We start from the raw sequence: 14,702 nt of genomic DNA, 5'->3' as shown, positions 1-14,702 counted from the left end.
ATCAACACTATTGTCTTCATTTTATATGAATAATCTTTTTTAAAAGGGTTATTTTTCTGTAAATGCATGAACTTTCAAATTTTTCTGGTTTTTCCCCTAAACTTTATTTTTTTAATGTAAATACATGAACTTTAGTTTTTTCTAGTTTTTCTCCAAAATAAAAAATCGAAACTGATGTGGCAATCAAAACTACGACGTTTTGATTTAATTAAGTTTTAAAAAAATTAATGAATTTCCATGTCATCATCTTCCCCACCTATCTTTCTCCTTTCTTTTATACTTTTGTTCATCGTTCTTTCCAAATTTTTAATTAAGCTTGTGGAGAAATGCTCCAATATCTAAATCCGCACAAGCCAAGCCATCAGTCAATACCTTCACCACATCATATATCGAGGCCGGATTAAGAGATTAAACACTAAATTAGTTCAATTTTTAAAGAAAATTGGAGAATTGGAGTTTAACGCTATGGATTGTGACAATGATTGGACTCTACACATGGAAGTTCTATGCCTACAAATAAAAGAATGCTTCGAGATGTTGGGGTTTCTTCTCATACAAAACTGTTAAGAGCTTTGAAATTTTACCCGAAAGATTATTTTTGGGGTTTTAGAATTGGGGCATTTCTCCACTTACTAAGTACAAAAGAAATGATGGATAGTGAAAGAGAAAAGAAAGGGGAGAGAGATAGGTGAAGAAGATGATGACATGGAATTTATTTTTTATTTTTAAAAATCTAATTAATGAAAACGACGTCGTTTTTATTGCCACATAAATTGTAATTTGCCACACCAGTTTCGATTTTTTATTTTGGGGATAAACTGAAAAAAACTAAAGTCCATGTATTTACATTCAAAAAATAAAGTTTAGGGAAAAAACAAAAAAAGTTGAAAGTTCATGCATTTACAGGCAAATAACCATTTTTAAAACAACACAACCTATGTAGATTTATTAAGCTGTTTCCATATCACTCATCATTTAATGTGAGAAATAAGTTAACTTTTAATGTCCATAAAAAAAACTTAAACCGAAAAACTAAGCTATCTTATTAGGGCACCCACAATTGGTGCCCAATTGATCCAGTTAGCGAGTACGACACACGGTTGTGCATTGGAGGGGGGATTCGGGCCAGAGTGCGGATACAACAAGGTAGGTCGTGCGACTTGCCTCATACAAATGACATCAAGCCAATAAAATATTTTCAACAATATATGTGCCGACAAGACTCCGCCTATCACATTCACGCCCAATCGCAAAAGCTACATTACGGGCTACTCTCGCCAATGACCTCAATCAGAATTGACCGGTCCTCATCAAATCAAATGTGCAAAATCCTACCACGACAAATAGGAAAAAATCATTGAATTATTTAATATCCCTTTTACAAACTGAAAGAAATTAGAGCAAAGTGCAATTCACTCAACGACAGTAAAAAAACCAGAGTAATCCCTTTTTCTAGCTTATTGCTTAGTTCCAATATCACCTGTCAGCAGCCGTTAACCCCATCCCTACCCCACCTCCACCTCCACCTCCACCTCCTCTTCCCCTCTCTCTCAACGCTCCAAATCTCACTCTGCAAACGCCCATCACTGTTACTCCCCATATACAGACAACATTTCTCTTACTCTGTTTTATTCCATCCCAACATTTTTGTCAATTAAATAACTACACATATTTGGGCTGTGTTCCATCGTTTTCTAGAGAACCCTCGTGAACTTCATGAGCGAGGATTTAGCGATAGAGATCTGATAAACAAATAATGATGGTAACGGGTCACTTGCTTAGAAAAAGCGGTTGCCTCTAACTCCAAGATTCAGGTGAATGTGGCCTTTTCCTCTCTCATTAAAGATTTACATGCCGCCAACTCCAACTTTGTCAAACTCCTCTTTAATTCCTTCCTCCAAGAACACATTTTTAAGGGTTTAAAGCTGGTAAAAATTGAAGCTTTGTTGTTTTGATTCAAGAATTGCAATTCCCTTTTTGATGGTGGTGGATTCTTGAATTTCGAGTTGGGAAAGATTGGATTTTGAGGTGTAATTGATATGGGTTTTGGGAGATTTCTTGTCTAAATTCCAAACAGTGGGTAAAGTTTGTTTCTTTAGGTGTAATTGATGTGGGCTTTGGCAATTTCTGTAACCTCTTTATTGTTGAATTTATGTAATTGTGAGGAAAAAAACAAAAAAGTGTTTATTAGATGGTAGTAGGCAAATTCTATTATCTTTGATTGCTGTAATTTAGGGGGGAAATAAATTCTGGCTAAAAATAGATTCTGCTATAATCTGTGATGCGATACACTTCGAAGATTTTGTGTTGTTGTGAACCAAGATTGGTGAGGGTGGAAACATGACTAAGGCAGTTCGAGATCGGATTCTTAAAGATGTGAATGGTAATGTTAGTGATCATCTGCGGAATCACATTCATTTGACAAACTGCATTCATTTGAAGAACCATATGCATAAGAACAGCCCGATTTTGGCAGATAGGGCGTTCATGAGGGACCTCGTTGTGCTCCAGAGGTCGAGGTCGTTGAGGGACCCGTCCGCGAGCCCGCCCTCATGGCAGTCCCCGTCTGCGGTGGATGTGCTCTTGAGGCAAGGGGAAGTGGAGGATGTGGTTAGTGGGAGGCGTAGCGTTGGGATTGAGCGTGGGAGGGTGTCGGGGAGCTCACCTGCAACGGCTGCTGTGAGCAGCCGTGGTGGGAAGGAGAGGAGGGTTAGGAGAGGAGAGGAGAGTGAGAGGGTTGTGGGAAATGATGAATGTGAAGGAGTGGGGGAGGGTTTGGTTGGTGATCGTGTTTCGTTGGGCTCGTCTCAGTTGAGGGATAAGAGCGCGGAGACGAGAGGAGGTCATCGACAAGATAAGAAGCTTATGACGCTGTCGGACCAATTGAGGAACGTCCCGGCTGTGAGCAATGATGTGGTTTCGTCTCACAATCGCGGAGATGCAAGACGCGTCTTCCATTCGGAGAAGTATCCTGAGGAAACAGGTGTTAGTATTCGGCATAGGAGTAGTTTGAATAGGGGGAAAAGGCGCAGATTTCGCGGTGGGAGGAGAAGTCGGCCTTCTGTAGCTGTTCGAGATGGTGGTGGTGGTGGTGGTGGTGGTGAGGCGCAGAATGAGATGTCAGTGGCATCTAATTCGTTTGGCGAGGGCCGAGCTTCACAGAAATATCACGGAGTGGAAGAAGTCCAGCAGCTCTACAGTCAGAATGTCAACGGTGATCCGAGAAATGGATGTGGCATTCCGTGGAATTGGTCGAGGATTCATGACAGAGGGAAGTCGTTTCTCGACATGGCTGGCCGGAGCCTCTCTTGTGGTTTATCCGAATCAAGGTTAAAGAAAGCTGGTTCCAATTCTCGAGGGATGGATATCCCGAACATGCATGTGATGTCATCGAGTTCTTCCACTCGATCGGGTGCAGAGGCATTGCCTCTATTGCTCGATCCTTCTGGTTCTCGGGGAAGCATGGATCGAGCTGTTTTTTTTCATGATTACTCAGGGGAGTTAGGCATTTATGCTGGCAATCTGCTGAAGCAAGAAACCGATTCGGACCTTGCATCAGAAGGTAGATCACGCGAGCAGCAAAGGTATCGGAATCAAAACAAGGAGAGACATCAAAATCTCACGCAAAAGTACATGCCGAGGACGTTTAGGGATTTGGTTGGACAGAACTTGGTCGTCCAGGCTCTCTCAAATGCTATCTTGAGAAGGAAAGTCGGGTTGCTCTACCTATTCTACGGGCCTCACGGGACAGGTAAAACTTCATGTGCTCGCATATTTGCCCAAGCATTGAACTGCCAGTCATCGGAACATACAAAGCCTTGTGGATTTTGCAACCCCTGCATAGCACAAAGTAACGGGAAGAGCCGAAACGTGAGGGAAATAGGCCCCGTTAGTAACATGGACCTCGAGAGTATCATTGGCCTGCTCAGGAATGTGACTTCTTCGTCTTCCCAACTTCCGTCTCAGTACCGAGTTTTCATATTTGATGAGTGTGATACCGTGTCTTCTGAGTGTTGGAGCACGATATTGAAGGTCATTGATCGAGCCCCTAGGCGTGTTGTTTTTGTCCTTGTTTGCTCGAGTCTTGATGCGTTACCTCATATAATCATATCCAGGTGCCAGAAATTCTTTTTCCCAAAGTTAAAGGATGCAGATATTATATATACGTTGCAGTGGATAGCCACGAAAGAGGATCTCGATATTGATAAGGACGCCCTCAAGCTCATTGCAACAAGGTCTGATGGATCTCTGAGAGATGCTGAGATGACTTTGGAGCAATTGAGTTTAATCGGGAAGAGAATATCCGTTGCCCTTGTTCAAGAACTGGTATGTTCGTTTCTTCGTTCGTTGCCATTTGACATGAACATTAAGTATAACGAATGAACACTTCGTTTTGTTGTTGTTTTTGCAGGTTGGGCTCGTTTCGGATGAGAAACTGGTGGATCTTCTCGATTTAGCATTATCTGCTGACACTGTCAACACAGTGAAGAATCTGAGGGATATCATGGAATCGGGTGTCGAGCCATTGGCGTTAATGTCACAGCTTGCAACAGTCATAACCGATATTCTTGCTGGAAGCTACGACTTCACAAAAGAAAGGCCTAAAAGGAGGTTTTTTCGGAGACGTGAATGTAATTTCTCTCTAATTCGTGTTTATTGTATCAGCAACAGGATTTCGTATCTTAAACTGATTTATCGTGCTGTTCTCTTTACAGTGTCGAAAGAAGATATGGAAAAATTGCGCCAAGCGCTGAAAACATTGTCCGAAGCAGAAAAGCAGCTGAGGGTGTCGAACGACAGGATAACATGGTTAACTGCTGCACTCCTGCAACTGGCTCCTGATCAGCAGTATATGCTGCCTGTTTCTTCAGCTGAGACGAGCATGAATCAAAGTCCCTTGGCCTTAAACGGAGCAAGAAAAAGCAATGCGGAAATGCCCGGTTTTCAAGCTGGAAGTTCTGCAAATGTTCATTACAATGAAGAGGTGAAGGGTAGTGTTATGGCTGGAAACAAACACGATAAAGGCGAGATGAACTCTCAACAGGCACAAGCAGTTTATAACGAGAAACTAGAGGCGATATGGCTGGACGTGCTGGAGAAGATCCCAATGAATAGCATACGGGAGTTCATGTATCAGGAAGGGAAGCTCGTCTCTGTTAGTTACGGCGCAGGTCTTCTTAATTTGCTTTGTGTCGTATCTATTTTTCTGCATTCGTTTCGTTGTTTTTTATATTCACCCAACCTTATTTGATATGCATTGCAACAATAGTAATTTGCTTTTATGAGTTATGTCGGAGATTGAGAAGTAACTTATTGAGGCATGTGAGTCGAAAACATGAGTCTTTGTGTTATCATATATGCTACGTATAGGTTAAAAACGTGCAACTTGCTTCTCGTTTGATTGTGTTTTTTAGGCTTGGATTAGAGTTTCCAAAAGATATCTTGCCACCTCTCTTCTTAATAATTAGAATTTGTCCATACTGCAGCTCCGACCGTGCAATTACTGTTCAACTCGCAGCTGACAAAGTCCAAGGCGGAGAAATTCAGATTTCACGTCTTGCAAGCATTCGAGTCGGTTCTCAGATGCCCGGTGATGATTGAGATCAGATGTGAGTCGAGAAAAAGCACTAGCCGGGCACCAATTTTGTTACCCGCAGCTCAGAATATGCCTCGTTTGGATGTGAATCCGACCACAAACACCGGTGGCTGGATGCCTACGGATGGCATGCCGTCTTCTGAAGCCAATAGGAGAGAGATCGTCGAAGTTGAACCCTCCCCCGGAGAGTATAAAGGTGTTAGGCGTAGAGACGCCAACGTAGAGTCTGAAGGGTGGAACTTAGAAAACGCGGGAGCGACATCTTCGCAGAAGATATCGACCGTGTTAGGTGAGAAAAATCAGTGTCTTACCCTTGTTAAAAGCAAGGTATCCCTTGCTCATGTGATTCAGCATGCAGAGGGATGTTCACAACACGGTGGATGGTCGAAGCGCAAAGCGGTTTCAATCGCAGAAAAACTTGAACAAGAAAATTTGTGAGTATCGTTTGTGTCCATATCTTTTCTTACGTGGTTTTACTACTCGATTTTTCTCATTTGTTTTCCTGTACGTTTATATTTTTTCGTTCTGCAGGAGACTAGAGGCGAGATCGAGGAGATTGCTGTGTTGGAACGCTCCTAAAATGAATCGCCAAAAGGTAAAATTCGGAATCATTATTATGAAAATCGTATGTTTGCTATAATATGTGGTTGATGTGGTTATAGAAGAGATTTGTGCGTATAGATTGTCGATACGAATGAGCTAGTATTAGATTGCGTGACTCGTTTTAATTTAAGATCTTCGCAAAAAGTTGTGTAGGGCCGGCCGGGTCAAAATACGGATTCAAGCCTTGTTGTAGCTTGTGGTTTGTACGCAATATTTGTCGTAGAGTTCTATTTGCAACTTGTCACTCTCGTGGAACATTTTGTCGAACTATGGACAGTTGCATCATTTTTTCGGCCTTTGAAATCTATGTGAATCGATTATGTCCACGTTCTGATATATACGTTCTATTTCCCCGTCTGCAGCTTTCGCGTTTGAGGATTAGAGCAAGGAAGCCGCAGACGTTGCTGAAATTCATTTCGTGCGGAAGCTGTCTGTCCAGTAGGTCCTGGAGGCCGAGGCAAAGGTAATGCTCGTAGCAATTTTCGTCGTCTTAGAGGGCTCGATTTCGGGCATCACGTTATGTTAGGTTTTACTTTGTACCTGGTGTTTAGGTATTTCATTAGACAAATCCTAATTCTTGAGAATAAATTTAGAGTAGAGTAGATGAAAGATTAGAGCTTTTGTCAATGAATCTTTGTATTGTTTAGTTTTTTTATTTTCTTTGTTAACACAAGCTTGTCATGTCTTTTCCCTTGATATAATTGCTCTCATTTTAGTATTTTAGACCATCGATATTTTTTTCTGCAATTAAAGATAACATAATTAATTGTTTCAACTCCAACTCTTGGCAATGACATTTCAACCGTTAGTATTGGAGGAAATATTATTTCTCCATTACATTTTTGTGTTACATGATAAAAAGTAATGTGATACGAAAATGTAAAAAAAGGCGATGCATCTCGTTTCATCAACCCATAAATACATTTGCAAATACTTAACTGAAATTGATCAAATGGAATCAAAATTTCATTAAAGACAGTGCCCAATTACCACCATTGAAATGATTAAGAAATTTCGTTGGGGTTGGGTGGGGATAAAAGAAGAATTCCAATAATTTGAGTTGGATTTTCAACATAAGACTGTATGGTTGTTATATTCCAATAATCTTATTTTTTCTTCTAAAAACTTGGTATGTGACAATATATATATAGTTATGTATTTAATGGGCACTTGTCCTAAATCACTGCTCTCTCTCTATATATATATATATAGTAGTGATCTAGGACAAGTGCCCATTAAGTAGGGTGGGTAGGTACGGTATACCTTACTGAAACCACCATACTGTATACCTTACCGTAAATTCGGTATGCAAAAAAAATCATACCTTTATCTTACCAAAATTTTCGGTATACCAAACTTCGGTATACCTTATTTTCAGTATGGAGGATTTTCATACCGATATCGTACCTCATTTTCGGTATGCCGTACCAAAGTTCGGTATACCATGCTTTTGTGGTATACCTTACTTTCAATATCAATGAAAATTGAATATTTGGGTTTTTAGAATACTATTTATATTTTATAGTAATTTAAATAATATACGGGGTATTAAATACTAGTATATTTTATTCATATTATATTATATTTCACAATAAATTGTATAATTTAAAAATATAAAATACTTTATATATTATTGTATTCATATTTTACGGTATATACCTTAAATTACGGTATATACCGAATTTCGGTATGCCGCAGTATACCGCGGTATATAAAAATTCATACCTTTACCTTACCGAAATATTTCAGTAAGGTATCATACCGTACCGAAAATTCGGTATTTTTAGTATTTTTTCGGTACGATAAGGCCGGTATTTCGGAATTTCGGTATTTTTCCCCAGCCCTAAGTACGTAACTAGAGAACAAATCTCAGCCAGACATCTTAATGATCTAATCTTAGAATCCAACATACGCGAGAAAGTTTCGGCAATTTCTTAATGAAGGAAGTGTGAGAAAATCTTAATTAATCGCGGACCAACTCAATCTCGAATGAATTAAATTTATAGCAACCAAAACACTCCTAAATGTTGACATCCAAAAGAGATTATTTCGGCGCATATGATTTGATTATTATAAGAAACAAAAAGCTCCGATTATTTCACTCTATGCAGAGAAAGAAATTCATAAATGTATTATAATTTGATTGACATGTTTTTATTTATCAAAATAATTACATTTCATAAAAATAAAGAAACCCGGGATCCAAAAATGAGTTTCAAATTTTATACGCCAACTAGTTATTAAAATGCAAAGAGTTTATTCAAATAAAATAATAGGAACGCGTGAAAAATATCGGACGTAAGATTTATGACTTGTCTATATTAATCGAGTACAATATATAAGAAAATTTGTGTTTTACATCACTATTAGCATGATTTTAGTTCACTATTGTTAACAAAACACATCACTATTAGCATGATTTTACTTCACTGTTGTTAACAAAAACACATCACTATAAACATGTTTTTACTTCACTGTTATTAACAAAATACATCACTATAGCCAAAAATCAAAGAAACATCACTCTAACCTTGGATTACATCACTATAAATATGTTTTTACTTCACTGTTGTTAATAAAATACATCACTATTAACATGATTTTACTTCACCGTTGTTAACAAAACACATCACTATTAGCATGATTTTACTTCACTGTTCTTAACAAAACACATCACTAATAGCATGATTTTACTTCACTAGTGTTAATAAAACACATCACTATTAGCATGATTTTACTTCACTGTTGTTTACAAAACACATCACTATTAGGGATGTATTCACATCACTGTTGATTTTACTTCACTGTTGTTAACAAAACACATCACTATTAGCATGATTTTACTTCACTGTTGTTTACAAAATACATCACTATTAGCATGATTTCACTTCACTGGTGTTAACAAAACACATCACTATTAGCATGATTTTACTTTACTGTTGTTAACAAAACACATCACTATAGCCAAAAATCAAAGAAACATCACTCTAATCCTGGATTACATCACTATAATTTTACTTTGCTCATATTAATATACCTCTATTCTTCTTTATCTTAGAATGAATTGGCATTGTAACTAGAGAGTTACACGTAAGCTTGTACTATCAATTTATTCAGGGTGATTGAGTAACATGTAAAAAAATTGAATGTAAATATATTTGGATGGCAGAAAATAAGCTTGTACAAGAAGTTTCATGTGATGTGCAGCTTCTTCTTTGTGCGAAAGGTGATCGTCCACTTCTTCACATTCTTCTTCTACTGTGTGATTCTGCCTCTCTCCGTTTTGGTGCCTCAAGTATACGTCCCGAAATGGGGAGCCATTTACCTTCCTTCCATCATTACCATTCTCAACTTGGTGGGAATTCCGAGGTCGTTCCATCTGATGTTCTATTGGGTGCTGTTCGAGAACGTGATGTCGTTCCACCGCACCAAGACGACGGTGATGGGGCTGGTGGAGGCGAAGACAGCGAAGGAGTGGATAGTGACGGAGAAATTGGGTGATTAGCTGAACAACAAGGGGAGCAAGAGCAAGAGATCACTTTATTTGTTCCATTTATTTGTGTGGTTGAGATTTGTTCTCTAGTTATACACTTAAAATTAGTTATATCTTGATCACTAACCTATATATATATATATATATATATATATATATATATAGTAGTGATCTAGGGCAAAAGCCCCTTAAACCTATAACTAGAAAACAAATCATAGCCACAAGATCAAGAAAATCAAGGGCTAGTATTAATACATGTAATTTTCTAATTTAAGGAGAAATTAGTTCCATCAATCACAAATTTACTCCATAATAACAAGGCGGGAGTATTATGGTAATTTTGTAAAAGCTTGATACCAAAATGAAGTTAGGTCGCCCAACAGAAGCTTCGAATCCCCTTCCTCTGCATCTTCCGCAACGGCATCGGTGTCTCCAACGGCCGCCCCGTCTACACCGTGGTCTCTGGCACATCGCCGCCGAGGTCTTCTCCAATAGGCTACTGTAATCGATTACATCGCACCAGCAGTTCTCGGTGAAGGAATCGACGTGATGATGATTTTGCATCGGAAATTCGAAATTGAAACATCAACAGAAGGGGGTCGATTTAGAAGTTTATGGAAATTTAAAAATAGTTTGGGAAGTATAGAATTAACTAAATGAGCAAGTTGGAGATTAAAGTCGATGTTGCATGCTTATTTTATCGACATGTATGGGATGGTTATGTCACGTTTGTTGAAGATTTGCCTGAAGTTTATATTTTCATATACTTGAGAGTTAAACTACTACATTGTGTCGCTATCCGTTTATGGATGGTGGGGACTCATGACATGGGCTATTAACATCACATCCTTGTTATTAAGTGTCATACTTGTTTTTAATGACAATTCTATATAATAATCTGAACACAGTAATAAATTCAAGGTTATTGGATCAAAATTTGTAATTCAAAATATCAAACTTAATAGACCTAAACCACCAATAACTTGACTTAGCATTCATTATAGTGATGTGTTTTGTTAACAAGAGTGAAGTAAAATCATGCTAATAGTGATGTGTTTTGTTAACAAGAGTGAAGTAAAATCATGCTAATAGTGATGTGTTTTGTTAACAAGAGTGAAGTAAAATCATGCTAAGAGTGATGTGTTTTGTTAACAAGAGTGAAGTAAAATCATGCTGAGTGATGTGTTTTGTAAACAAGAGTGAAGTAAAATCATGCTAAGAGTGATGAGTTTTGTAAACAACAGTGAAGTAAAATCATGCTAAGAGTGATGTGTTTTGTAAACAACAGTGAAGTAAAATCATGCTAAGAGTGATGTGTTTTGTAAACAAGAGTGAAGTAAAATCATGCTAAGAGTGATGTGTTTTGTAAACAAGGGTGAAGTAAAATCATGCTAAGAGTGATGTGTTTTGTAAACAAGGGTGAAGTAAAATCATGCTAAGAGTGATGTGTTTTGTAAACAAGGGTGAAGTAAAATCATGCTAAGAGTGATGTGTTTTGTAAACAAGGGTGAAGTAAAATCATGCTAAGAGTGATGTGTTTTGTAAACAAGAGTGAAGTAAAATCACGCTAAGAGTGATGTGTTTTGTAAACAAGAGTGAAGTAAAATCGTGCTAAGAGTGATGTGTTTTGTAAACAAGAGTGGAATAAAATCATACTAAGAGTGATGTGTTTTGTAAACAAGAGTAAAATAAAATGTCACTGACACGGCAGAGCCTGTTTATTGCAAATCACATGGTTAAAACTCATTTAATTTGTTACACTTTCTAAGAGGCATCAATATACAAGCTGTCATGATTAACCTAAAAGATCAATCCATGGCCTAATTAGATAACAGTGAGGTTGTTAACATCCTTTCTAATTTTACAAATCACAAATTCGACTTATGTACTTTACACAAGATTATTTCAAATCATCTTTATCTATCTAATTATCAGCTGCATCCTCGTGTCTTTGGCCACCCTCATGCTCATGCATATCTCAATCACCGTTCGTCGTGCCTCGGGAGCCGACAGTATCAGCTGCATCCACTTGCAATCCTTTCCGTCCAACGAACAGTATCAGATCATGTAACGTCATCGCCGCGAACAGCCCGGCGGAGGACACCTTCAGTGGAAGAACCGGCGCATGTGCGGCGGCGGAGGAGAGGCCGGCCGTGGCGGTGGCTGGAGACAATTCAGATTTAGATTGTACAAATTGCGCAGAAGACAATTCACGTTGATACATTTGATATATTGAATTCCAAAAATGCCCTTTAGTTATTATTTTTTATAAAAACCTGCAAGATTATTTAAGCCATAAAATTAATTTGGAGTATTAAGATGTGTGGCTGAGATTTGTTCTCTAGTTATACACTTAAAATTAGTTATATCTTGATCACTAACCTCCTTCTCTCTCTCTCTCTCTCTATCTCTATATATATATATATATAGGATTGTATTCAAATCCTTTTCTCCTTATTAATCCAATCTCCTTCTTAATCACATCCGTGGATTTATAGTGATCTAATGGTTTAAATCTTTGGCTGAAATTATTTAATTTTCTTAATTTTTAACGTGTAAAGGGCATAATAGAGATTAAAAATTGGAGTTAGTTATGGAATGCTCCATGATTTCAGCCGTGGAGGATTTGTGCAGTTTCTCAAAATATTTTCTGCAGATTCAGCTGAATTCTTTCTCCATTAGTCCGGGTTTAATTTTGCTTGAATCACACATCATCTTCCCGATTTCATTCACGATTCTCCGTGTCCACGTTTCCTGCTCGCTTCTGGGGTAGGTTTCCCTATCTCTCGCTGCTGTGGACGCTGCGTTTTTGTCTTTGATTTAATCGATATTAATATGATTTTCAATTGCAAAAAGTTGTTCACCAGTAGTCTCTCGACTCTGTTAATTATGTATATTTATGTTTGTAATTCATCTTCATCTGATCAGTCGCAGGGGATTAGAAGCTGACAAAAATATTCTCTTGTCTCCTCGACGAACAGGTCTGTCTGATGACTAAGTACTCTACCCGCTGTTTATTGTTTTCGCCCATGGTTATTGATTTCGATGTTTTCATTTTTTTTGGAAAATCAGTCGCATTACCAAATATGTGTAGATCATGAAATTCGAGACCTTCGCTGCCTTCGGAACTGTGCTCTCTTGCAAGATCGCAGTCGAACACAACGAGAACTCGAGGGGCTATGGCTTCGTGCAGTTCGACAAGGAGGAAGCCGCGCAAAACGTACTCATAATGTACATATTGTATAGTATAATGCGTAGTTTAGTTTCTGTAATGCATTATTTGTGATATGTAATGAACATTTATACGGCGCGTTTAATTTAATTTGTGTCGTGTTTCGATGTTTGGAGCATGTTTCTTATTTTCCCTAAGGGTTTAACAAGCTTAGGGGCTAGGGTGTAGTATGTTCTAAGTCTAAAAAACGTTGTCCAAATACAAGAGCTGCAGTAATTCGTCTGGGGTTGCCCATAATGTACATTTTGTATAGTATAATGCGTAGTTTATATTTTGTAATGCATTCTTTGTGATATGTAATGAACATTTATCCTGACCCGTTTAATTTAAGTTGTGCGTTGTGTCGTTGTTTGGTGAACGTTTCTTGTTTTCCCTAAGGGTTTGACAAGCCTAGGGGCTAGGGTGTAGTATGTTCTAAGTCTAAAAAACGTTGTCCAAATACACGAGCTGTAGTAATTCATCTGGGTTTCCACATGCATAACGCGTAGGTATATTTTAAAACAGATATACATAATGTACATATTGTGTAGTATAATGCGTAGTTTAGTTTCTGTAATGAATTATTTGTGCTATGTAATGAACATTTATCCTGCCTCGTTTAATTTAGGTTGTGCCGTGTTTTGATGTTTAACGCACGTTTCTTGTTTTTCCTAAGGGTTTAACAAGCCTAGGGGCCAGTATGTTCTAAGTCTAAAAAACGTTGTCCAAATACACGAGCTGCAGTAATTCGTCTCGGGTTGCACATGCATAGCGCGTAGGTATTTTTTAAAACAGATACACATACTGTACATATTATGTAGTGTAATGCGTTATATAAGTTTCTGTAATGCATTATTTGTGAAATATAATGAACATTTATCCTGACCCGTTTCATTTAGGTTGTACCGTGGTTCGATGTTTGACACACGTTTCTTGTTTTCCCTAAGGGTTTAACAAGCCTAGGGGCTAGGGTCTAGTACGTACAACAGCAACCACGTGATACCTAAAACATTATAAATAATGCATTCAAATAGCCAAATAATATACAGAATCAGTCAAGTAATTAACATACAAATATTGCATTCATTCTTAGACTCATGTACAACATCAGTCTAATGATGCATAATACATGATAACTAATGCATAGAAATAGCTAAATAATGTACAAATAATGATTCACTCCTTGCAATTCCTACTGGCAGTATATCATCGACCACCTCATTGATGTCCAATTTTAGCTGCTTTGATGCTGTACAACATACAGAATAATAACATACAATTAGTTACATAATGTACAGACTGAATAAAATAATGTGGACAGTTATACTGCATTCACTTATACACCCTTGCACAGAAGCATCAAAATAATGCCTAAAAACTGATACATAATGCATTTTAATAATCAAATAATGTTCAGAATAAATCAACAAATGCACCATGAATATTGCAATCACCCATTGTCACATGTCCAACTACAGTCACATAAAACATAAACCATGATAAATACTGCACTAAAATAACTAAATAATGTACAGATCCGGTCAAGTAATAAACATACAAATATTCCATTCACTCTTTGACACATATACAACAACAGTCACATGATGCATAAAACATGATAAATAATGCATTCAAATAGCCAATTAATGAACAAAATCGCTCAAGTAATGAATATATAAAAATATTCCATTCACTCTTATACTCATGTACAACAGCGGTCAAATGATGCATAAAACATGATAAATAATGTATAGTAATAGCTACATAATGTACAGATTCAGGCTAGTTATGAACATAAA

General features: G+C 37.7%; 1 protein-coding gene across 2 annotated transcripts; it reads left to right on the top strand.

Moving 5' to 3' along the window:
* Positions 1-1,391: 1,391 nt before the first annotated feature.
* On the top strand, positions 1,392-6,867 carry LOC121787284 (protein STICHEL-like 4). 2 transcript variants are annotated; one of them, XM_042185961.1, is made up of 7 exons: positions 1,393-4,326; positions 4,412-4,631; positions 4,716-5,171; positions 5,487-5,885; positions 5,955-6,030; positions 6,128-6,191; positions 6,562-6,867. In XM_042185961.1, exons 1-7 carry the CDS (start codon positions 2,341-2,343, stop codon positions 6,664-6,666), a joined length of 3,306 nt encoding a protein of 1,101 aa, XP_042041895.1. In that variant the 5' UTR covers positions 1,393-2,340; the 3' UTR covers positions 6,667-6,867. The 2 variants fall into 2 exon arrangements, with proteins under 2 accessions (XP_042041894.1, XP_042041895.1); XM_042185960.1 differs by having other exon boundaries at positions 1,392-4,326; positions 5,487-6,030.
* The last annotated feature ends 7,835 nt before the right edge of the window (positions 6,868-14,702 follow it).

The sequence above is a fragment of the Salvia splendens genome, chromosome 22, assembly GCF_004379255.2.
Source record: "Salvia splendens isolate huo1 chromosome 22, SspV2, whole genome shotgun sequence".
NCBI lineage: Eukaryota > Viridiplantae > Streptophyta > Magnoliopsida > Lamiales > Lamiaceae > Salvia > Salvia splendens.
The sequence above is the reverse complement of the archived record's forward strand: the minus strand, read 5'-3'. Positions and strand labels throughout refer to the sequence as shown.

Coding starts and splice junctions, on each gene's coding strand:
- LOC121787284 (XM_042185960.1), top strand. CDS start 2,341: ATGACTAAGGCAGTTCGAGATCGGATTCTTAAAGATGTGAATGGTAAT. Junction 6,031..6,127: donor AAACTTGAACAAGAAAATTT/GTGAGTATCGTT, acceptor TTCGTTCTGCAG/GAGACTAGAGGCGAGATCGA. Junction 6,192..6,561: donor CTAAAATGAATCGCCAAAAG/GTAAAATTCGGA, acceptor CCCCGTCTGCAG/CTTTCGCGTTTGAGGATTAG.